The sequence below is a fragment of the Myxocyprinus asiaticus genome, chromosome 21, assembly GCF_019703515.2.
Source record: "Myxocyprinus asiaticus isolate MX2 ecotype Aquarium Trade chromosome 21, UBuf_Myxa_2, whole genome shotgun sequence".
NCBI lineage: Eukaryota > Metazoa > Chordata > Actinopteri > Cypriniformes > Catostomidae > Myxocyprinus > Myxocyprinus asiaticus.
The window spans coordinates 23,629,416-23,654,528 of record NC_059364.1 but is presented as its reverse complement, the minus strand read 5'-3'; the positions used below and the strand labels follow the sequence as shown (position 1 = coordinate 23,654,528).

The 25,113-nt window shown below is 39.2% G+C and overlaps 1 protein-coding gene across 2 annotated transcripts in view; it reads right to left on the bottom strand.

Annotated features, from left to right (window-relative positions):
• LOC127412369 (adenosine kinase-like) overlaps nt 1-25,113 on the bottom strand; it is a 263,864-nt gene that overhangs the window by 4,844 nt on the left and 233,907 nt on the right. For both annotated transcript variants that reach the window (XM_051648667.1, XM_051648668.1), the window contains exon 9: nt 18,908-19,022. In XM_051648667.1, the coding sequence (XP_051504627.1) occupies nt 18,908-19,022 (115 nt within the window). The remainder of the gene's footprint in view (nt 1-18,907; nt 19,023-25,113) is intronic.

The window sequence follows — 25,113 nt, the reverse complement described above, 5'->3', positions numbered from 1 at the left end:
ACCATTTGAAAGACAGCATCAGTCTATTTTCAGCATTCAGAATGATCTGTCCCCTTTCTGAATAAAATAATGCTGTGTTTTATTTATGGCATTGGCCTCCATTAGGGTTGAATGGGGCTGATATAACTTTGATTTGCAGTACAGAGCACATCAGCAAAGCTAATATTAGATCCCAGCATCTTAAGAACATTCTGGAAATTCCACATGAGGCAAATCTGGCAACCCACTCCAGTTTACCATTTAAAAGTGCACCTGATAAGCTAATACTTCTGAGGTGGGCAGTAGTTATATCGACATGTCACGCAGTCAAGTCTAAACAACCTGACAAAAGCTCTGGTTTCTTTTATACAGATTGATAAGCATAATGGAATACACCTGTATCACCACATTTATTTATGAATGGTATCTGGGTGAATGATGTAGTGCTCATTTATTTATTTATTTATCCAGATATACTGTTATTAAAACATACATTAAAAATGTAATTCACACAAAACAATTAATTGAATACACCTCTACTATGATGAACATGCTTTCAAAGAATAAATTAATTAAGATTTTTTTTTCTGGGGCCTAAAGAAAATAATGTCTAAGTGGTGTAAATTCTTGAAAAAATAAATGTTGGACTAAGTAGCTTGGAATAATCTTTTATTCTTATTTCTTAAATAAGCAGTGAAGCAATTTTATTTTAAAATATAATTTATAATTGAAAACTTTTGTCCCCCTGTAAAGTCAGGTGGTGTAACCAACCAATATTTTGACATTTTTATGAAAAGGCACTTTTTTGTTCAGATCAGATACAATTTTCACCTTGAAAATGTGTTTTTGATTCAGTTGTGTACACTCACATGTACAGTATTTAAGGTACAAGGAAAGTATTTTAATATATTTTACTTGGTTAAACCACTTGATATTCCTTAAGTCATTAAATTGTTTTATGAAAACATTTATGACTCCAACATGGACACAAAGATTACATTTCTACTTGACAGTGTTTTAAATAAGATTTGTAAAAAGATTTCTAATTTTTATTACCTAAGACAACCTTATTTGTCAGTGACCCATCTAATAATGAATTAATTTGCATAAAGCAAACTGTGAAGAGTGAGTCATTTGTTTTACATTAGCTGACTATAAGCTTCGTCTTACATAATTTAATAATATTGAAATACAGCACAGAAAATTGAAATAACTGGACAAACATTCACTAACGTCTACTGCAGAGTTGCTTTGTGCCATCTTTGATGTTGACGCCCATCCAACATCACAACTTGGCAACTACACTGGTAAATACACCTTCTCTTGGTCATTCATAAATGCAACTAAATGTTTTATGAAAACTCACATTTTCTTAAACCAAAAAAAGGACCCAGGGAAATTAGCTATACATTAAAAAACAGAATTAGAGACACTCAGCTATTTTATTTCTTTGCAATACCTCTTACTTAAACACCCAGTAATCTGCAAGAGACTGCTTTAAAGTATACACCTGCTAATTGTAGATGGTAAGTGTCAAAGACCATCACTTTGTGTGGAGAACTTCAGAGGAAACCTTCAGACACAGACAGTAAACATCACAGAACAGGAGCAAAGGCTTTCAACTGATGCAACAATGAGTGCTCAAGACACATCTGCTGCATGTGTGAGCGTTTTTTCCCTAAACGAGGCAGCCAATTGTGTCTTTGATAATTAATTACACAAAAAGCAGATCCTTTTAGAATCAGCTAATTAGCAGAAAAATGACTTTGCTTAATTAATGCAGGCAATGAAGCATGTTTGCCCGCCTTCCTCTTGAAATTATTAACTATAGGATCTTGAGTGTGAATTAAGTTTTCAGAAACTCATGATCTATCTATTATTTTGCAATTAAAGATTAAAATATTTCCATTGCAATTACAGTGTGCTCGCTCCCTATCATCAAACTACAAAAGGAATGGACTAAGCCTAAATCTGCATGACCAAGTATTTTTCAAATGACTGGGAGGAAAAGAGATGACCAGATGCAAATTAATTTGTTCAAAATGAAACTATGCGGTTCCTTCCTTCCTGTACACAGGCTGACCTGATTCTACTTCCTTTTATGACTCAGAAACAGCACAGCCTGAGAGTGAGAAAAAAAAAAAAAAAAAAAAAAAAATAATAGCCATTAGCTGTTCCTCCCTTTGATACCCATGACTGAACTGAAGAGGCTCTACATAATAATGGACATCACACTAACGATTAAAAGGCTCGTATCAAGCAACATCACTCTCCTTTCCAGGAAGACAATGAAATTAAGCATGGAGGGCATGTAGGTACTAGCATAATCTAACCCGGCTGCCCTCTGATGACAGGTCACGCTCTAGAGGCATGCTGGGAAATGTCCAAACATCCCGGTCGTGGTGACTCACCAGGAAAATATTATGAGGTGATTCTTAGAAGTACATAGCACAACATTAGGTCATATGGGTCAGAGTCCACAATAAAAATAGCCTACAATAAAACTTTCTTAAAACACAGCTATTAAGCCCATGCAGATTGCAGACTGGAACAAATGTCAATACAATAAACCCATGGGGTATAAACCAGATTTAAACTTGATTTAGGGTTCAGAGGGAGGGCCATGAGCTGTGTGAGTTTGAGATACATACACTGCCAGTCTTCCATCTTGGTAAACAAGGCTGAACTTGCATGGGCACTAGTCCCCTTGCATTGATGTTTAATGGTGCATGTTGCTCTAGGTGGTTCCCATAACCTCACTTTGTCTCCTACAAGCTGCATCAATTGATATGATAATGGAGGGAGGATGTGTGAAATGAGAGAGGCTGCATTGAAGGACCAGGCGTCCAACCACTTGGATGCCAAATGGTGTCCGGGAGCCCCTCTGGGCTCTCAATGGGGACAATGACAAGAGTTTCAAGGAATGGAGGCAAGAGGCAGATGCTTAGAAAAAAGAAAACTCTCCAGTTTCACACTACAAATTGGTCCAATAGGATGTTTTCATTACCGTCCTGTGTGTTATCGTTCACCAACATGCACGACAAAAATAATATAATAATTGAGCAATGTGTTCCAAAAAGGGTTCTTTAGTGTTATATACAGGGTCCAAAATGAACTCTTGGTAAGTGCCAAAAATGAGTAGAATCTGACAGATTTATTTGCACGTAGATGGTAACTTTATGGTTTAACCTCGTGTGACCCTGTGTCCACGTGCATGGAGACTGTATTTTGGCTTTGTATATGCAACGCACAATTTAAATTCATTTAATCTGAATGAATATTGTTTACAAGACTCTAGACTGTCATTTAAGGGTTAAACTCCTACCGCAGCACGTGATACAACAACATGACGTTGATATCTGTGAAGTGCTTCTACGGGCACAGAGCCAACAAATGTGCCTCTGGTAAGAAACCTCCAAGTTTGTTCATTGAAACCTGTTTGGGTGTAAAGAGAAGCTTCTCTAGTTTCGTTTGATATGCCGCTTTAAAAACTTTATACATTTTTCGCACGTCAGTGGATTTTCGGACATTATTCTAACATGTTAGCCATTTCGAATAACTTTCAACATGAACACATTTGTGGGTCATTTAGCTTCATTTTAATATAAATTTTGTTTTACAGTTCACACTATTAACACTAGTAAATGCATTCCTATATTTACTGTGGATTTTCACATTGAGAATCAATGGGTTTATCCAAAAGCTGAAAAATGTTGCTTTGAAGCTTTGTATGGAGTTAGGATGAAAATAACGTGCATTTCGAACTGTTCTGTGACCAGTGCAGTTGGACAGCACAGTGGAGGTTAAGTTTCACTAAATAGGGAGCATCCTATAGCTCTCTATGCAGCTAAGTGCATTCACTCGTAAAATCCAACCAAACATTCAGTTTCAGGCTGCAGATTATGTTTGGACCACTCAACATGTTTGCAGACATGGGACAATGGTAATCAGTACAAGGATTTAGAATTTATAATCTTTAATTTTATTTTAACATGGTTGTGATTGGATGATGCTGGCCATTACTTTGAATCAGAATTAATTATGCTAATTTCTGATGTAATGTCTGTAACGTCTCAAAAACGTGAATAACCAACACTCCTGGAAACAAACAATTTGATGAAAAAAATTTGACTTTCTATATCTTGGTATTATTTAACATTTCACACCTTAATCTCGCTGTCCACATATGTGGACATACATTTTTAGGAAAAATATTTGCTATAGATTTTTTATTTTTTTTTGCTTGATTATTAGGTGTAGCTAGTTACAAATCAAAAAGGGAAATAGAAAATGCACACAGCAGTCACACTCAGGTCTCAGGAGTTTAAATTGAATTGTACTAATGGGAGTATGACCCTTGCTGATGTAAGTGACACGAGCGAATCAAATTATAAACATACAGGGTCCCCAAATTTACACTTGCCAAGTGCCAAGAGTGAGTAAAAATGAATAATTTCGCCAGTAGACGGTAGCCGTAATGTTTTTCTGACAGGTGCAGTTTCATCACAAGACTGAGACTGGCAGAGATCTCGTAATGACATACGTTGTTTTGAAAAAAACAAAAAAAAAAACAGCTAAGTATTGTCAGAGACAAAATGATATATGCAGTACTTTAAAACAAATAATGAATAATACAGTTTCATGGCTGGTAAGAAACATTTATGGACGGTAAATTCTCAATTCACTTACCATTGGCAGGTAAAACAAAAAGTTAATTTTGGACCTTGGTTATATATAAGACATGAAACAGTATGACCGTGGGCATGAGTGGAGGAAAACTTTATTGAGCCAGGGAAATTAAATAATTTAAGCAGTAAAAATGAATCACTTTTGAATTAAGGTTTTACTAGAGTTTCTGGTCCAACATGAATGAGGGCAATTTATACAAGCACGCAAGAGCAAACTAGGGCAAATAAAAACAGAGAAAATGAAATTCCAAAATTACTCTCATTCCCCCCAAACCATCACTGATGGACATCTCCCTTCATTTCATCAAACCGGAGAGAGAACACATCACATCTTTATTCAAAACATATTATTGAACTTGGCCACGAAACATGCTGCTTTGGTTAGTCTGAGACCGTTCCAGGACCAATTTCATGTTAATGTATAACACAAAAGAGGCCATTGGCAGGGCTCTTTAATAGGCACGGCAATTAAAACTTTGCTGCCAAAACCTGTCTTTGTTGTTACTGGCTTGTGGTCGTTCCCTGTAAACACAGTCTCTGGGTAGTTCACAGGGAGTTCCATTGCATTTGTGGTTTTGCAGTTCTTCGCTTTACATGCTGATGCAAAAAGTGAAAATACCTTCCTCTCAGTAACTATCCAGGGAGCGGGAAGAAAAAGGGGAAACAAAGTTACACATCTAGAGCTGTGAGGTTATATTAATAGCTCTTGTACAGCTGTTTCTTTTTGGTGCCGGGTTTGACACTAGTGCACTCAGATCAGAAGTGAGATGTTGCTTTCAGGGCTCTGGATCTCTTTGGCACAGGCTTCTCTTGAGGCAGAGGAAACCACAGCTCTGCTTTCACAGGCACTCCAGGAACAAGCAGCACTATAAACATGTATTGGACCGGCTCTAAATAAAACAGCCCCGCAAAGACAACACACGCATGACAGTCTCTTGTTCATGACTATTTATAGACCCCGAACATAAGAAAAAGCCATCATAACATTTACAGCACTGTTGAGTCACGGCAATTAAGTGTAATAAATTCTCTTGTTATCACTAGTTACGTGCAGCTTAATACGATTACACTTGTAATGTGACAAGCCAAAACCATGAACGCCTCGGGTCATGCGATAATTACTCTTTTACTGTATCTAAGCATTGTCATTTCTGCAAATCACTGTGACTTTCAAAAAAGGAAGCTTGATAAATTGCATGGTGAATTATTATTTGGCTGTTCAGTCAGTACGTCTCAAATAGCTACCTGATCCATTGAATGACAAGCTATTCACTAGCAGGGTGAAATTAACACCCACCATCAGCCAAATGCAGGTACTTTTTGTGCAGTGGCAGGTAATTTTGCTTATCTATCAGTCAACATGGTGGGCAACCTGTAAGACGTCTTGGATTGACATTTGAAAAGAAATGCCATTGCTTAGTAGCAACAACGCATGCTTGAAGAGACACTTTTTTTTTTTCTTTAGTTCTTTCTAGCACCTTGTGGCAGAATGAGCAAGAGACAGACACAGTGAGTGTGGTGTCAAGCCTCGGAGAGGCATTTATTGGAAATAATAATAAACATAAAATGTCAAAAAAATGGAGTAAATAGTGTCCTGGGGGAAACTGTGACCAAAACAAAAGGGGATCTGGCATCCTCGCTGCGAAACAGTTGCTCAGTGAAGGTCGGGGGTGTGTCGGAGTGGCCCAGGCATGAGCGGGGTTCGACGGCCACACGCGCCCTCCTCCTGGGTCTGAGGCGCGTGGCATCGCGGCCTGTCTTCCCAGGGCCACAGCCTCTGGCCCGTCGACCGCAGCACGTGCTGTCCTCCACGGCGACATATCTAAATTGCGGGGCCAAACCCTCTCTGCTCTGATCCTGGGTCTGCACACATGGAGAATAGAAGCTGGCTCCACGGGAGGAGGCGGGGAGCCTGCAGCGTTGATGAGGCTCCATCCAATTCAGGTGAGCCTCATCAAACACCGCCCCAATGAGGCTTATTAATTATGTGCCTGTTCTCTTCTCCTTCCCATCTCCCGTTGTGAGCCTGGCTGAAGGACAGCCCTAAGAGGCGGCGATGACGAGAGGGAGGGGCGGGTCATTCCGCCACACACCTTCTATTAGAAGATAGGAAATCTGACACAACAACCTTAGTGGTAGGGATGGGCGATACCACTTTTCTTTTCGATCCGATATCAACAATACAAAGTCCAATATCGTCGATACTGATACCAATACCGATACCTCTATGAAATCGATTTTTTTTGCGATTTCTTGGGATAAAATGGGTAATTTAAAATATAATTTTAGTCATAATTCAAGTCATTATTATTATTATTTTTTTTTATATTGATGAGCCTAAACAAAAAATGATTAGACTTCTGCTTTGTTTACCCTTACAAAAATTAACCATGGTTTTACTACAGTAGCAACAGTTTAACCATTGTATTTAGTTAAACCATAGTTACCACAAAATTATTGTAGTAAAACCATGGTTTCCTGGTTACCAAAAATGGTTACTACAGCCATGGTTATTGCAGTCATTGTTACTACAAAATTACTTAAGTGAAACCATGGTTTATTTAGTTTATTTATTTATTATTATTATTTATTAACAACAATTACAGAACATTATCAAAGTTCTAACAACTTTTAATATAAACGTCACAAACACATTATATAAAATGTCACCTTTAGATATGTTTTTATTTAGTGTGAATTTACTTCAAAGCAGTATCTCTGTTTTTCTCTCATTACCTCAGCATGGCACTGCTCCCTCTTGTTTGAACGAGCCTTGTGATGGCGCAAGCGTTTGTCTGCTTGTGTCTTTCAGCATTTATGCATGTTAAGATGAGCGAAAGAAGAAATAGTTCCCATCCTGCACGAATATTTGCTAATATAGCCTAATTCTTTTTATTTCACTTTGAAACATATGATATATGTTCATGGTAACCAAATTAAAATATCCCAAGTTTAAGAATAAAACTTTAGAATTGACATTTTTGTGTGAGGATCGATATTTTTGATACAAATCAGTATCGGGAGTATCGATACTTTAGGAACTATCCGCCCAACCTACTTAATGGCAGTCCCAGCTGGGTCCTAAAAACCAACAGTTTGAATGGAGACTGGACTAAAGTGGACCAAAAAAAAGATAAAAATGAACTTTAAAGGGCAGGGACAGTGTGTATTCCAAGAGAACTTGGACTGTTTTGGTCAACTTGAAGAGGTCTTTGAACATTTGTTCAAAATCAAGGATTTCCACCCTTGTTGACCAATGCTTTCCATGACTTTTCCAGGCATTTGTGATTAATGGATACAGATTTTTAAAAATCATTTTGATTCCAAAACAATTGAAGAATAGGTCTCTGCAGAACAATAATGGGTGTTTCCCAATCTGTGGGCTTTTTTAAACCAGGATGGGCATTATTCAACTATCCAATGAAAGTAGGGAATCTCAATGTAGTAGGCAAATCGTGTAAAGCATTTGAAAAATGCCCATACCGGTTTGAAAATGCCCACTGATTGGGAAACCCCCATTTTTGTTCTGCAGAGACACAAGTCCCACAAAAATATGCTAATACATAATTTAGACTGATTTTAACCATTTTGACTAATTCATTGAGAAGAACTGACTCAAAAGACTGATTCACTGACTTGCGAGTCATCACTATGGCTTGTGAGTATGTTTTACTGTACACAGAGCAATATCTAGCTCATGCAATATTTTAGAGCAAACAAAAAATAAAATAAAAGTTAAAAACCTAGAAAAATATATATTAACTATGGACATTTCTGACTTTTGCAGCCCTGGAAAGCACAAATTCAAATTCCATGATATTTCCAGGTTTCCATGACCATAAGAACCCTGGATTTCATAAATATAGTGAATAATTTTATATATTTGAATTGGAAAAATCTAAGTGCCTGGTAAATTCCCAGCCTGTTCAATACACAACGAGAAATGTCACAAAAGCAATGATCAGGGAGAGAAGGAAGGCCTTCAGCTGAAAACGGTGAGAGATTATACCTCTCAAATCCACTTCTCATGGGCTCCACAGCCAAACAAAAGCTCAGAGTAAACAAGGATGGTCCTCATCTTGGCAAACAAACTGAGGAAACTGCCCTCACTTGCCTTCTTTCTCTGATCCACTATCTCCGTGCAAGGGATGGTCAGAGAAACATAAGCGTGACAAACACATTTAGCCGCTAATAAAGGAAACCACCACGCAGAGAATGGCAGGAGATAACCAGCACAAATAATAAGAGGAGTCTGGGACGGAGAGAGCTTTAAGTGGCAGTTTTGCCCTTTTAAAAGCGAGACATTGATCTGATCCCCTCCCCTCTGAGCCATGCTAATTAGCTGAAGACGAAAGGTGATGATGTCACAATCGATTTGGGAGATGTGAGGTCTTCATCCATCACCATCACAAGCAAAATACTGAAATGCAGAAACTTAATGCAATAAATAGGCCTACTACAAAAAAAGTATTTGGACACAATTAAAATTTTTCACAATTTAAAATACATGAATGTTTTGTCATTATATAACAAAATATTAAACCAATGGCACATACACAGATCAGCCACAACATTAAAACCACCTGCCTAATATTTTTTAGGTCCCCCTCATGCAGCCAAATCAGCACCAACCCTATTGTTCTCACCACAAATTGTACAGAGAGGTTATCTGAGTTACCGTAGACTTTGTCAGTTTGAACCAGTCAGGCCATTCTCTGTTGACCTCTCTCATCAACAAGGCATTTACGTCCACAGAACTATCGCTCACTGGATGTAATTTGTGAAATACTCAAACCAGCCCGTCTGCCACCAACAATCATCCATGCAATTATCTAATCAGCCAATCATGTGACAGCAGTGCATAAAATCATGCAGATACAGGTCAGGAGCTTCAGTTACTGTTCACATCAACCATCAGAATGGGGGTAAAATGTGATCACAGTGATTTGGACTGTGGAATGATTGTTGGTGCCAGATGGGCTGGTGCGAGTATTTCTGTAACTGCTGATCTCCTGGGATTTTCACACACAAATCTCCGAATTTACTCCGAACAATTGTGGTGAAAAGAATAGCATCTCAGAATGTTATTCTGAGATGCGGGTTGGTGCTGTTTTGGTGTCACGGGAGGGGGGACCTACACAATATTAGGCAGGTGGTTTTAATGTTGTGGCTGATCGGTGTATTTTAAGAAGCATAACACAAACACACTAAGACGAAGTATTTGGACAATTCTGCATTGTCAAATTTTGAGGAAAGTCCATAGTTAATGTGTTGAAAGACATCTTTTGTTACTCTGCTATAACACCTAAAAATAACAATATGACTAGTTGGATAAAAGATCCAAAAAATGGCTCAGAAAAGTGAAATTATTTCTGAGTCTTGGTTTGGTATTTGTTTTATATCTAATTCAAAGACATTTAGACATTTTAAATGATATGCTTAATGCTAAAAGTTCATGAGGTGAATTCAAAATCTACATTTAAAAAAAATAAAAAAATAATAAAAAAAAATAATAATAATAATAATTAAAAATAAAAATGAACCGTAAAAATCAAGCTTTGTGTTGTCTAAACAAAAAGGTCCAGGCCACCTCTTGTCTGTGAAGGCAATACAGAGGCCCTTTATGTAATCAATCAATTCTACATCTCTTAAATCTAAACTCTTTTCTCTGGCTTTTTAAGCCTATCAAAATAAGCAGCCACTAACTGACTGTTTACAAGGTTTCTGTTTTAGCTCAGCTGTGTGGAAGGTGCATTGCATTAATGAGACACAAACAAGGACGGGCAAACATTAAAGAATAATAGCCCTAACATAACACAACAAAAATGTGCATGTGCTTGAGTGAGGCAGAGTGTGTACACACACACACACACGTTGGTGTGGCTATCCTTATGAGGACTCTCCATAGACAATGATTTTTATACTGTACGAACTATAGATTCTATCCCCTAAACCTAACCCTCACAAAAAACTTTCTGCATTTTTATATTTTCAATGAAACATTGTTTAGTATGTTTAAGTGATTTGAATTATGGGGACACTAGAAATGTCCTCAAACCACATTTATAGCATAATACTCTTGTAATTACCAGTTTGTAACCTAAAAAAATTTCCACGTAAACCACCCACCCACACACACAGAAAAAGGGTGTGTTTATGGGCCTATAATGACCTTTGCTAAGGGCTCAGAGAGATGGAGGAAAACAGACTGAAAAGGAAAAAAGCTTCTCAGGGGAGTTCATTAGGTGCAGGTAAAGCTGACAGTGCATTAGACACATTCCTCAAGAATCAGTTTCAAGACAAGCAGCACCTCTAAGTACAGCAAGGAAACCATTCCTCTTTAGTAGAAACAAAACCAAAACAAATTATGTAAAACTATTCTTAACTCGTAATTTATTAGTCACACTCTTAATTGGGTTGTTATTAGCCTTGATTAAAGGTGCTGTAAATGATGTTAGCTATTCAGGAACTTCTACCAGACTTTTGACACAAACATACCCTCTCTTTCGAAAACCTTGCATTACAAAGATACAGTTGTACTGTTGAGACCAATCAGAAATGGAGCAGGAGAGAAACAGCACAGCATCTTGGCATTGTTTTTTGACATTTTTTATTCCCTTTTCTCCCCAATTTGGAATGCCCAATTCCTACTACTTAGTAGGTCCTTGTGGTGGCACGGTTGCTCACCTCAATCCGGATGGTGGAGGACAAGTCTCAGTTGCCTCCGCTTCTGAGACCGTCAATCCATGCATTTATCACATGGCTCACTGTGCATGACACCGCGGAGACTCTGCACATGGAGGCTCATGCTATTCTCCGCGATCCATGCACAACTTACCACGTGCCCCATTGAGAGCGAGAACCACTAATCACGACCATGAGGAGTTTACCCCATGTGACTCTACCCTCCCTAGCAACCAGGCCAATTTGGTTGCTTAGGAGACCTGGCTGTAGTCACTCAGCACACCCTGGATTCAAACTTGGAACTCCAGGGGTGGGCATCTTGACATTGTTAAAGTTACTTACAACTTACGACTGCTTATGAAGCTGAATATGTCGTTTAACTTGAATGATCCAATTAAAAAACACTCGACTTCCTGGTTCCCAAATAGGGGCTGCCCTGTGAATATGCATTTATATTTAGGGGATAGAATCTATAGTTCGTACAGTATAAAAATCATTGTCTATGGAGAGTCCTCATAAGGATAGCCACACCAACGTGTGTGTGTGTGTGTGCACACTCTGCCTCACTAGAGCACATGCACATTTTTGTCGTGTTATGTTAGGGCTATTATTTATAATTATATATATATATATATAAATAATACTTGGAGCACCTTTAAGAATCATTAACAGAACATCAGCACCACTTTGGAAAAGTACATAAATTAAACAGTAGTTTTAATGTTCCTCAAATACATAATTTTTTAGATCTACTAATAACTGCATAATAATTGAGGGCGGACAATACATTTCTGTGCAAATAAGGAGCGAGAATATTTGAGCTTTAAATCATATGACACGCTTGAGTTGGGACAACCATATTCAAGCCCAGTGTATTTCAGTCTAGATAAGATAAGGATTTGGCCATGTCCATATATAACTAAACTGTGGTGCTTGTAAGTCAAATGGAAATAAACACAGAATGGCAGCTGCCTCACTCTCTGCAGAAATGCAAAAATGCCCCTCCTGTTGTGGTGTTAGTTTCACTTCTTGTGATATTAAAAGGAACACAACAAAAGGTTCTCTCTCTGCAACATTGGTTCCAGGAAGTTAAAGTAAATCACTTATGACTCAGTGAGAAGAGCAAACTTGGTCCGAAACAGCCTGCCCTTGTTGAGCTGCATTCCTTCACATAAATGGAATGGGTTCCCACCCTTTTTGAACAATGAAATTTCAGGACGTTTTCATGACCAGTCCAGGAATTTGGAAGTGCTAGATACAGATTTTTAAAAAACATTTTAATTCAGTCTGATTCACTAATGAATAAATTCAGACTAAACTGTGAACCATTTTTACCAATTCACCCACACAAAATAACAATTCGCTACAAATCAGACATCACTATGGCTTGCGAGCAAGTATTACTCTACACAAGAGCAGTATCTATTATTATATATATTTTTAGGCAGAGGAAAACTAGAAAAAGTATATTCACTATAAAAATTTCCATGACCTTTCCAGGCCTGGAAATCACTCCCTGGCATTTCGTGTTCACTTAATTTACACTTCAGCATAATTCAAAATATATTTGCATATATTTGAAAATGTATTTGCACGTAAAAACAGAAGCAAGTTTGTGGACTGAGGAATTTTCCTCCTGCTATCACTCCCTGGGACAAGCGTAAATGAAATCATGTGATCCACGAGTAGTGGGCATGGACCTAACACATCGACTAGTGGCAGAACTAACTAACTAACTAGTCGATGCAACCCCTACAGTACGTTACAGTAACATTTATGCATTGGGTAGACACTTTTATCCAAAGCGACAAAAAATGCATTTAAGGTATACATTTCTATTAGTATGTGTTTTCTGGGAATCGAAACCACAACCTTGGTGATGCTATTGCACTGCTCTACAAGTTGAGCTACAGGAATTAAAACAGAACCTTTTATTTTGAAAAACGGTCATGGAGAGTGCGATTAAGTTAATTTTAATATGTGTGTGTGTGTGTGTGTGTGTGGTTTACGAGGACACTTTTTTAGGTTACAAACTGGTAATTACAAGGTATTATGCTATAAATATGGTTTATGAGGACATTTCTATTGTCCCCATAATTCATATCACTTAAAAAAACACACTTAATGGGGGCCTGGGTAGCTCAGAGAGTAAAGACGCTGACTACCACCCCTGGAGTCGCAAGTTCGAATCCAGGGCGTGCTGAGTGACTCCAGCCAGGTCTCCTAAGCAACCAAATTGGCCCGGTTGCTAGCGAGGGTAGAGTCACATGGGGTAACCTCCTCGTGGTCGCTATAGTGTGTGGTTCTCACTCTCTGTGGGGCACGTGGTGAGTTGTGCGTGGATGCCACGGAGAATAGCGTGAAGCCTCCACACGCGCTATGTCTCTGCGGTAACACGTTCAACAAGCCACGTGATAAGATGTGCGGATTGACGGTCTCAGACGTGGAGGCAACTGAGATTCGTCCTCCGCCACCCGGACTGAGTCACTACGCCACCACGAGGACTTAGAGAGCGCATTGGGAATTGGGCATTCCAAATTGGGGAGAAAAGGGGAGAAAAAAAACAAAAAAACACACTAAATGATGATGTTTTTGAAAATGTAAAAATGTAGAAAATTTTTTGTGAGGGTTAGGTTTAGGGGTAGGGGATATAATCTATAGTTCGTACAGTATAAATATCATTGTCTATGGAGAGTCCTCATAAGGATAGCCGCACCAATGTGTGTGTGTGTGTGTGTGTGAGAAGCACTAACAGAGAACATCACAGACTCCCTTCCTACCCTATGACACTGTCGTCAGCCCTTCCATCCCTGCTGGAGCCCCTGGGTGACCCTGCACACTCAGCCCTCATTAGATCAAAGACGGTGGGCGCTGCGCTCTTAATATGAGCCTGTAATAGGTGCGTCAGCAGAGCCGCGCTCTGTTCAGCGATGTCACAAAGGTGCTTCATTAAGGCCTCCTCCTTCTGGCAGCTTTCATTAAGGAAATTAATGTGGAGGGCTGCGGACAGCCCGCGTTTATGCCATGAGAAAAAGCAAGTACGCACAAAGAGGAACTACATAATAACAAATCTGCATCTCTTTGGAGCTTCGCCCCCAGAGCCTATCATCCCAGCCTTCTTAATCACCATTAAAACAACTTCATTGTGACGCTCAGAGGCTGCTGAATGATCACATCCCCGCATAGAGAGCAAATTGCAAATGAAATGTCGAGATCAGACAGCATCAGAGCACAGCCTCTGGGAGGTTGAGCAAATCTTTAATTCCCTTTTATATTGATGTTTATTGGCGGCGGCGGCAGCAAGGAGCAATAACGTCCCTCTCCTTTGCTGTCGCCCCTGCTATTTGAACCCTCTTATACTGCTCTTGCACATTGCCTGACATTTTTTACGGGCAACTACCTTGTACGTGCCATCCTCATTCACTTAACGTTCATCGCACAATTCATATAGGGTTCACCGGGGGTTGCCACTAACCCCACAGTTCCTTATGAAAGGACTGTAGGAAGTTAGCCGAGACCACCTTTTTCTTTAGCACAGTGTAAAATGCCTCCAGGAGAGTATTGTCTCTAAAGCTTACGCTTAGGCTGAAAGTTAGCTAGAGCATTTTCCAGAACAAGAGGGAGTGAGGCGGTTCTGTAGCAAAAAGGGAAAGGATTGTCTTGTAGCACTTTCCTCTGATGAGGCTTTACAGAAGTAGCAATTGCCTGAGCAGCCTTATCAGCCCAGGGGGACTAATGCTATTAGCGTTTGTGTGATAAACGCAGCGCAGTGGAACCAATGCAGCCAGCTTTGCCGAGTTACTCTGGTAACATGTTGTGTAAATTGTATAATACAGAGCTCTGCGACAGCTCTGTTTAACAACACTTCAATCCTGTAGTGTAGACTTCTGAATAGGATTAGACCTGAAAGCTAACAAGGCCTTTCAGAGTGCTGCACTGTCTTTGGGTCGAGTGTCAAGTCACCTTAGGGTGTTACACAGTGAGGGAGATAAATTAACAATACTTTCTTATCGTATCTTTACTAGGGGTGGAAATCAGCAGGGACCTATTGAAACGACAATATTGTTATTCTTTGTTTAGTGTGTTTCAATTCAAAACAGTGATATATTGCAATCTTTAAAGGGGTAGTTCACCCAAAAATGTGAAAAGAATCTCTTATTTACTCACCCTCATGCCATCCCAGATGTGTATGGCTTTTCTTTCTTCTGCTAAACACAAATATTTTTAGAATAATACACTATATTGCCAAAAGTATTCGCTCACCCATCCAAATAATTGAATTCAGGTGTTCCAATCACTTCCATGGCCACAGGTGTATAAAATGAAGCACCTAGGCATGCAGACTGCTTCTACAAACATTTGTGAAAGAATGGGTCGCTCTCAGGAGCTCAGTGAATTCCAGCGTGGTACTGTGATAGGATGCCACCTGTGCAACAAGTCCAGTCGTGAAATTTCCTCGCTACTAAATATTCCACCGTCAACTGTCAGTGGTATTATAACAAAGTGGAAGTGATTGGGAATGACAGCAACTCAGCCACGAAGTGGTAGGCCACGTAAAATGACAGAGCAGGGTCAGCGGATGCTGAGGCGCATAGTGCGCAGAGGTTGCCAACTTTCTGCAGAGTCAATCGCTACAGACCTCCAATGTTCATGTGGCCTTCAGATTAGCTCAAGAACAGTGCGTAGAGAGCTTCATGGAATGGGTTTCCATGGCCGAGCAGCTGCATCCAAGCCATACATCACAAAGTGCAATGCAAAGCGTTGGATGCAGTGGTTTAAAGCACGCCGCCACTGGACTCTAGAGCAGTGGAGACGCGTTCTCTGGAGTGACGAATCACGCTTCTCCATCTGGCAATCTGATGGACGAGTCTGGGTTTGGCGGTTGCCAGGAGAACGGTACTTGTCTGACTGCATTGTGCCAACTGTGAAGTTTGGTGGAGGGGGGATTATGGTGTGGGGTTGTTTTTCAGGAGCTGGGCTTGGCCCCTTAGTTCCAGTGAAAGGAACTCTGAATGCTTCAGCATACCAAGAGATTTTGGACAATTCCATGCTCCCAACTTTGTGGGAACAGTTTGGGGATGGCCCCTTGCTGTTCCAACATGACTGCGCACCAGTGCACAAAGCAAGGTCCATAAAGACATGGATGAGCGAGTTTGGTGTGGAAGAACTTGACTGGCCTGCACAGAGTCCTGACCTCAACCCGATAGAGCACCTTTGGGATAAATTAGAGCGAAGACTGCGAGCCAGGCCTTCTCGTCCAACATCAGTGTCTGACCTCACAAATGTGCTTCTGGAAGACTGGTCAAAAATTCCCATAAACACACTCCTAAACCTTGTGGAAATCCTTCCCAGAAGAGTTGAAGCTGTTATAGCTGCAAAGGGTGGGCCGACGTCATATTAAACCCTATGGATTAAGAATGGGATGTCACTTAAGTTCATATGCGTCTAAAGGCAGATGTGCGAATACTTTTGGCAATATAGTGTATCTCAGCTCTGTAGGTCCATACAATGCAAGTGAATGGTGGCCAGAAATTTGAAGGTCCAAAAAGCATAAAAAGGCAGCATAAAAGTAATCTATATGACTCCAGTTGTCAAATCCATGTCTTCAGAAGTGATGTGACAGGTGTGGGTGAGAAACAAATCTATATTTAAATCTTTTTGAACTATAAATCTCCACTTTCACATTCTTCTTATTCTTATTCGCCTTCTTTGTGCATATCGCCAACTATTGGGCAGGGAGGAGAATTTATAGTAAAAAATAACAAATATAGATTTTTTTTCTTACCCACTCTTATCATATCGCTTCTGAAGATATGGATTTAACAACTAGAGTCATATGGATTACTTTTATGCTGCCTTTATATGCTTTTTGTACCTTCAAATTTCTGGCCACCATTCACTTGCATTGTGTGGACCTACAGAGTTGAGATATTCTTTAAAAATCTTCACTTGTGTTCTGCAGAAGAAAGTCAAACACTGGGATGGCATGAGAATCGATAAATGAGAATTTTCATTTTTAGGTGATCTATCCCTTTAACTCGCTTCTCATTCGACTTCAGTACTTTGTACAACAAGTGCTGAACATCCTGCTTTACTACATGGTAGTCATAAAAGTAGCGTAAAATTGTCAAGTAATTTTGAGTTTGCATTTTGGTTTCATCTTTACAATTGCTGTAAATGTTGGTCAGTCTCTTTTTTCCCCCAAAGATATTGAAGCAGAAGTGTGTAATTTCAGAACTGCAATAATAAACGTTGTTTTCAGGAATACCCCTGTCCGCCATTGATCTAACAAACAGATAGTCCTATTTCAAACTCATGCCATTGGCTGAGTCAATATTGCTGTGTCAGGGTGAACGGGCTGCTCAAACAAACAGAGCCATTTTTAAAGTGCCATTGACACACTGTTTTTACAGTTTGAGGAATTCATCCAATGAATAGCTTCTAGTTTCAAACTTCAGCTTTAAATTGAAAAACGTAACTAAAAATATAGATTTTTGATGTTAGGAATATCGATACAATAATGTGAGGAAAATATTTGTGATACTTTTAAATATTGATTTTTCAACCATCTCTAGTTATTGCACGATACCTATTCAGTCAGATTCTTATTTATTTATTTTTACTTCTAGGGTTTTTTCAAGTTCACAGAAAAACAGTAGAGATGGCTCAGGAAATTATTTAGGGAGAGAAAACTAATGAGATTGTGACAACACTGTCTGGATTCAAACATGTGTTTTTCAGCACCCATGCTCAACTTTTTTGAGAATATGCACTTAACACTAGGCAAGAGTCTGTCTGACTCTTTCCAGAGTCTTCAATGCATTGTAAGGAGGGCCTCATTTTTTCCTCGAGAGGTTTAAATAATGTTCAACCTAAATGGAACTCATTGTAAGAGCACTGTGAAATTCAATGAATCATAATACAAAAGGCAATAAAAGGCGAATTATGCTGAACAAATGGAATTTAGCCGAGACTGGGCACTGGCAGACTGTAAAGTGAGGAATGCTGTTTTGGCAGGTGCAAAAGGAGACCAGCACAAAGATGAGGAGCAGAAGAAGAGCATATACAGAGCTCAGCCTGTCCCCCCCCTTCCATTCTCACCACCTCCCTGCTTTCAACTTCAAACTCAGCTGGCTTAATCAGCTACAACTGTTATGCTTTCCCCACTTTTCGGTTAAACTTATCCACTCCACAGAAAGATCCCCCACCACTCAGTTACCATAGCAATGTGACTTCAACAGCCTTTTGGATTCAAATTATGCATCTGAGAGATAGGAGGTCATTGCCAAGGGCGAATTCATTTCACACTGAGCAACATCGAAAGTCGCCAGAGAAAACTGCATTCTATTCTTAAGATGACCTTGTTTGAGGCTATTAACTAATGTTTACAGAGCAAATCTATCAACATCATTCCAACTACAAATAACTAAAAGTGTCAAACTACATTAGATTTTGCTTTTTCCTTCTGGGGGTTCTTATTTCCTTTTAACACAAGACTGTGCTTATCTAAAAGCATGATTATAAACTCTTAACTCTGAATAGAGCACCCTACACACCTTTGGTCATCACAGTGCCTTCTTTGCCTTGGGTAAAGACAACAATCCTCTGCCTTTTCTTGTTCACCTTTGGTAAGCTTTGGGCCTTCTTAGCAATCTCCTCAATGTCTTCTGTCTGCACAAGAAAAAAGAAAAGAAAAAAACATTCTTGAGATTTTGGGGAAAATAAAAGGCATTTTAGATAGCATCTAATTGATAACAAGCACATTAGATTTACCGTAATGCTGCAGCTTGCAAGATATGCTATTTTCTGAATTGTAATCTTACCTAATGAGCATGCTTAGAGACTGCAGTGCCAACTACAACTCACTCAGAATGGCTGCTGTTTTGAAATGCTAAATGTCATTTGTAATCACATCACTCATGTATTCATTCCAAATTAAATGTTTAAATGCTAATAAGATACTAAAATGACGGATGTATCACTTAGACTTAAGCAATTCATGGATATATTCAAACATTTGGATTTGAAACATTAATTTGCAATATATGGAAACCACCATTTTCTTTCCAGGAAAAGATTTAACTTTTTGGACAAGTACAAAGACATTGTCAATTGTCTGAAAAAACGGAAGAGCCACTGCTTGAATGAACAAAGGTGAAATGTAACTGTGATTGCCTTTGGAACAAAAACAGAAGGGATACAATTTATGTTGTTCTGAAAATTAGGTTTGCTAGAGGGATTGAGAGCTACTGAGGTGATACATATATAGGATCTCTCATTCAAAATACATTTTTAGAAATAAGTGAGGGAGGCAGCAATTCAGGATTTCAAAATTCAGCAAGAGAGTTGTTCTGGAGAAGACACCAATAGCTTAAAAAACAAAATATATGCAAAACTGTACACTTGTATAATATTAAAACAATAGTAATACTGTTTTCACACTATACACGAACAATATGTCCGTGCATTTGAAGTTTACCAGTCAACACAGACAAACAGTTAGACAGACTGAAGGTACAGTGATTGAATGATGTGCATTATTTTAGGACAATCAATACAATGGAGAAGAAAAAAATAGCTTGAAAATTTTTACTAAATACCACTTAAAATGCCTGGCAAGGGTCTTTGAACAGAACATTGTGCTATTATTTAAGATTTGCACGGTACAAAAGTGCGCAGGACTTTTTCTATGTTTTCCATTCATCGATGAGGGGAAATTCTGTTGCACAATGGCAGTCAAACGTACCCATCCGCAACAATACATACAGGTGCATCTCAAATTATAATGTCATGGAAAAGTTCATTTATTTCAGTAATTCAACTCAAATTGTGAAACTCGTGTATTAAATAAATTCAATGCACATAGACTGAAGTAGTTTAAGTCTTTGGTTCTTTTAATTGTGATGATTTTGGCTCACATTTAACAAAAACCCACCAATTCACTCTCTCAACAAATTAGAATATGGTGACATGCCAATCAGCTAATCAACTCAAAACACCTGCAAAGGTTTCCTGAGCCTTCAAAATGGTCTCAGTTTGGTTCACTAGGCTACACAATCATGGGGAAGACTGCTGATCTGACAGTTGTCCAGGAGACAATCATTGACACCCTTCACAAGGAGGGTAAGCCACAAACATTCATTGCCAAAGAAGCTGGCTGTTCACAGAGTGCTGTATCCAAGCATGTTAACAGAAAGTTGAGTGGAAGGAAAAAGTGTGGAAGAAAAAGATGCACAACCAACCGAGAGAACCGCAGCCTTATGAGGATTGTCAAGCAAAATCGATTCAAGAATTTGGGTGAACTTCACAAGGAATGGACTGAGGCTGGGGTCAAGGCATCAAGAGCCACCACACACAGACGTGTCAAGGAATTTGGCTACAGTTGTCGTATTCCTCTTGTTAAGCCACTCCTGAACCACAGACAACGTCAGAGGCGTCTTACCTGGGCTAAGGAGAAGAAGAACTGGACTGTTGCCCAGTGGTCCAAAGTCCTCTTTTCAGATGAGAGCAAGTTTTGTATTTCATTTGGAAACCAAGGTCCTAGAGTCTGGAGGAAGGGTGGAGAAGCTCATAGCCCAAGTTGCTTGAAGTCCAGTGTTAAGTTTCCACAGTCTGTGATGATTTGGGGTGCAATGTCATCTGCTGGTGTTGGTCCATTGTGTTTTTTGAAAACCAAAGTCACTGCACCCGTTTACCAAGAAATTTTGGAGCACTTCATGCTTCCTTCTGCTGACCAGCTTTTTAAAGATGCTGATTTCATTTTCCAGCAGGATTTGGCACCTGCCCACACTGCCAAAAGCACCAAAAGTTGGTTAAATGACCATGGTGTTGGTGTGCTTGACTGGCCAGCAAACTCACCAGACCTGAACCCCATAGAGAATCTATGGGGTATTGTCAAGAGGAAAATGAGAAACAAGAGACCAAAAAATGCAGATGAGCTGAAGGCCACTGTCAAAGAAACCTGGGCTTCCATACCACCTCAGCAGTGCCACAAACTGATCACCTCCATGCCACGCCGAATTGAGGCAGTGATTAAAGCAAAAGGAGCCCCTACCAAGTATTGAGTACATATACAGTAAATGAACATACTTTCCAGAAGGCCAACAATTCACTAAAAATGTTTTTTTTATTGGTCTTATGATGTATTCTAATATGTTGAGATAGTGAATAGGTGGGTTTTTGTTAAATGTGAGCCAAAATCATCACAATTAAAAGAACCAAAGACTTAAACTACTTCAGTCTGTGTGCACTGAATGTATTTAAAACACGAGTTTCACAATGAGTTGAATTACTGAAATAAATGAACTTTTCCACGACATTCTAATTTATTGAGATGCACCTGTATATAAAGAGCAAAACAATCTTCAAGCAGACAGCACAAAACACAAAAACAAACTGACCATGAGTAATGGAAATATTATTAGCTGGTGGATGTGGTTCTAAGCAGACAGAAAGACTGCCATCTTTCAGAATAAGCCAGTGCTCAGGGATTGAGCATTGGTGAGATGATGTGCAGAATAGTTTATGATGGACTTCAAATTTGCAAACTTCCTCTGCCTCAAGTGAGTCCAGTAACACAGATGGCATACATTTCTTTCCAGTAGAAAAGTAGGTTCCACTGTAGACTAGTAGCAGCCTCCTGTTCCAACCTTTCTTGCACAGTACAGCTTACTTGCTTATCCAGTACATTCAACTGTTTAAGTGGACTCCAAGCAACCTGTAGAACTGCACCACCTCCACGATTTCTCCCCGGAGCCTTGCAACTTTCTGCCTGCTGGTGAAATAGTCTACGATTTAGGAGATTGTGGAGGTGTTCACCGGTATTGCACTGAGCTTGTTACAGAGTCAGAGAGGCATGATGGTGTTGAGGACACTGAAGTCAAAGAACAAGATCTTCACTGCAGTTACAGCTTTGACCAGTGAGAGTGGGCTTGTAAAACAGAAGATTGTCTACACCTATGAAGCCATTCTTTAGCAGGTCCAGATGGTCTGTGATCAGGGCTTGCAGATGTTTCAAGATCAGACTCTTAAAGGTCTTCATTGTGTGTGATGTCTGTAGTCCCTCATTTTTATAATACGCAATGATTTTATGACCCTTACCCTAACAATAACCCTTCCTTGCTGGGAAAAAAAGCTCAAATCAGCATGGTTTCAGCTGATTAGATTTTCTGGTTTTAGAGGAATTTTGGCACTTATCAGCTAATCAGAATGGGAGACCAGCTGGCCGTCCTGGTATGATGCTAAACCAGGTTTTGTACCAGCTAAACACCAGCTTGGCCAGGGAGGGATACCAGCTAGACCATCTTAAACCAGCTAAGGTCAACAAACCATTATAAGATGGTTTAAGTTTTTTCCAGCAGGATTATGGAGCCAAGCAGTTCCTTTTCAACATAAAAGATTGTCAAGATTAATAATGGCAAACAAATCCAACAAAAAACAGTGACAAAGCTGAGAGGAACTGGAAGAGTTAAGTAGTCTAAGAGTGCGTTAGATAGGCGTGTGCGAGTGCTTGAAGTTTGGGGAGTTGGGTGAGATAATTCTAGTCGTCACACCTCCCAGCTGGCACTGGACAGAAGGAGCTGGGATGGGGTGGGGGGGACTGTGTATAGTGGGTGGTGCTGTTGGTGGTGGTTGGGGGTGTCTAAGTGTTGGTGGTTCGATACCATCACCCCACCCCCAGTCATACAAAGCCCCAGTCAGAGGGGCTAAGGCAGTGCAACCCTGCCAAAGCTTTGAGTCTGTCACATGTCCACTCATCCCCATGCCAAAAGCAAGCTAGAGAGGCTGCTTGACCACGGCCGTCACCAGCCCTTGACAGTTTTGTTAATGGCGAAGTAGTACAGTGTCCCAGCTGCCTCATAACCTCTGCTTTCCTCCTGCACCTCCATGTTTAGCTAAAGCACTTTGCTTCCATCCAGTCTGGCCGATCTAAGTGGGGCATAGCTTATATCTCAATATTCTTCAGAATTCTATTAATAGACTGTATATCTCAATATTTATGTATCTGATTTGAAATGGCCTAAAATTTGTGATTTTTTTTAAATCAGAGAACAATCATTTTCACCAAACCACCATTGTAGCCAAGTAGTAAAATATAAAAGTAAAAAAAAAAGAAAAAAATTAAAAAATAAATACATGAAAAATCTAGTAATATATAATCAAGGCATGTTTTCCTACAATGTTTTTCAAATGAATTAATAAATTACACTTTCATATGCAACAATTTAACAATACATTGTAAAAAAAAAAAAAAAAAGCTACATTTATCTGCATTTATTTTCATTAAAATGTTTTTAAACATAAAAAGAAGTGACAGACAGACTCCCATTAACATCTAAATGTGGTGATGCAAATTAATCACTTATCTAAATTTATTTCTGGGAATATATTTCTGAGACTTCTGGGAATATTTTTGAGTGTCAATACAAACTAATCATTGAATCAGGGTTTTAAATCAATTCATTGAAACAGTAAATTAATCAAACTTACCAACTTGAATTTCGTTTTTGCTACTAGTTTTAAATCAGAGATGCTATTAAAACATCTTAACGCTCATACTTAACAGAGGGATCACAAAACAAATCTAATGACATGCCCTTCAGGAAACTTAATGGCCATATAAAAAAGAACATTATAATCAATGCGAATATACTATGAATGGATAGTCAATATTTTTCCCAGATCTAAACAGCACAGCAAAGAACAGAATCACTCAGCTTACCACAGCATTCCCAATTCAATATATTGCCACAGCAGACCATTATTGACTTGAGTTTGGCTTTACATTACACATGTATTTGTATTGGAACCAAGATTGGCTCAGTGATTCACATTTTCAGTAAAAGACTGTTTTTACAACACTGAATCCAACACTAAAAAAGCCTAAATCGACTGTAAAACCATCAATTGAAATTTGCTAATGATCTGCACTTTAATTGAAACAAAACAAAAAGGTTTCTTTTTTCGCCAAGTATAAAGCCACTTCATAAATATGGATGAAATCATTAATACAGCCCGCTTTGGGGAAGGTTAACAAAGTGTTCTGATTGGAACCGACACCAGTGTGCAAAGAATGCAAAACTAAGTAGATAATCATGACTGCTGCGGAAAACAAAACCACAGACAGTACAGGCCCAAGGCTAGACCCAGGAAGCAGGCAAGTATTAATTTGGTGGCTTTTTTAAAGTGCTCAATAAAAAAAGTTACTGTTTTACAGTATCAGCTGACTGCACACTGTAAATCTGTCAGGAGCTCTGGGTCTATAGGTATCCTATGATGAGAAGTGGCTGGGTACAACTCCATTATTATCCCGTCATTACAACTATCAAACACATGATAGCCATGAGAGAGTGTAGCTACACATGAACGCATGCTTATAGAGCACTAAATTGCCAGGAGAGTGGAGGGGGGCCATAGAGGCAACTATGGAATCATACTCTGGGAGCATATTCATATGGAGCTCCATTCAACACAAACCTCATACTTTGCTGACTGCTCAGCCCCAGCCAGTACAGATTAAATGTCTGACATGCTTGGATAACATTTCTCATTCATATTTTACTCTCTTTACTTGGCCTTGAACAATTCAAATCAGAAATGCAAACTCTTCATGTCTTTTGTTTTCTGAAGATGGAGGCAAGAAAGTAGGTGTTTCATTTCAGACATAGGGGAGTCTAACAGAGAGAGAGAGAGAGAAAGAGAAAGAGAGGAATATGCATGCAGAGCAACTTGCAAAGCCCTTGTAAAAGCTAAGAAGTCTGTT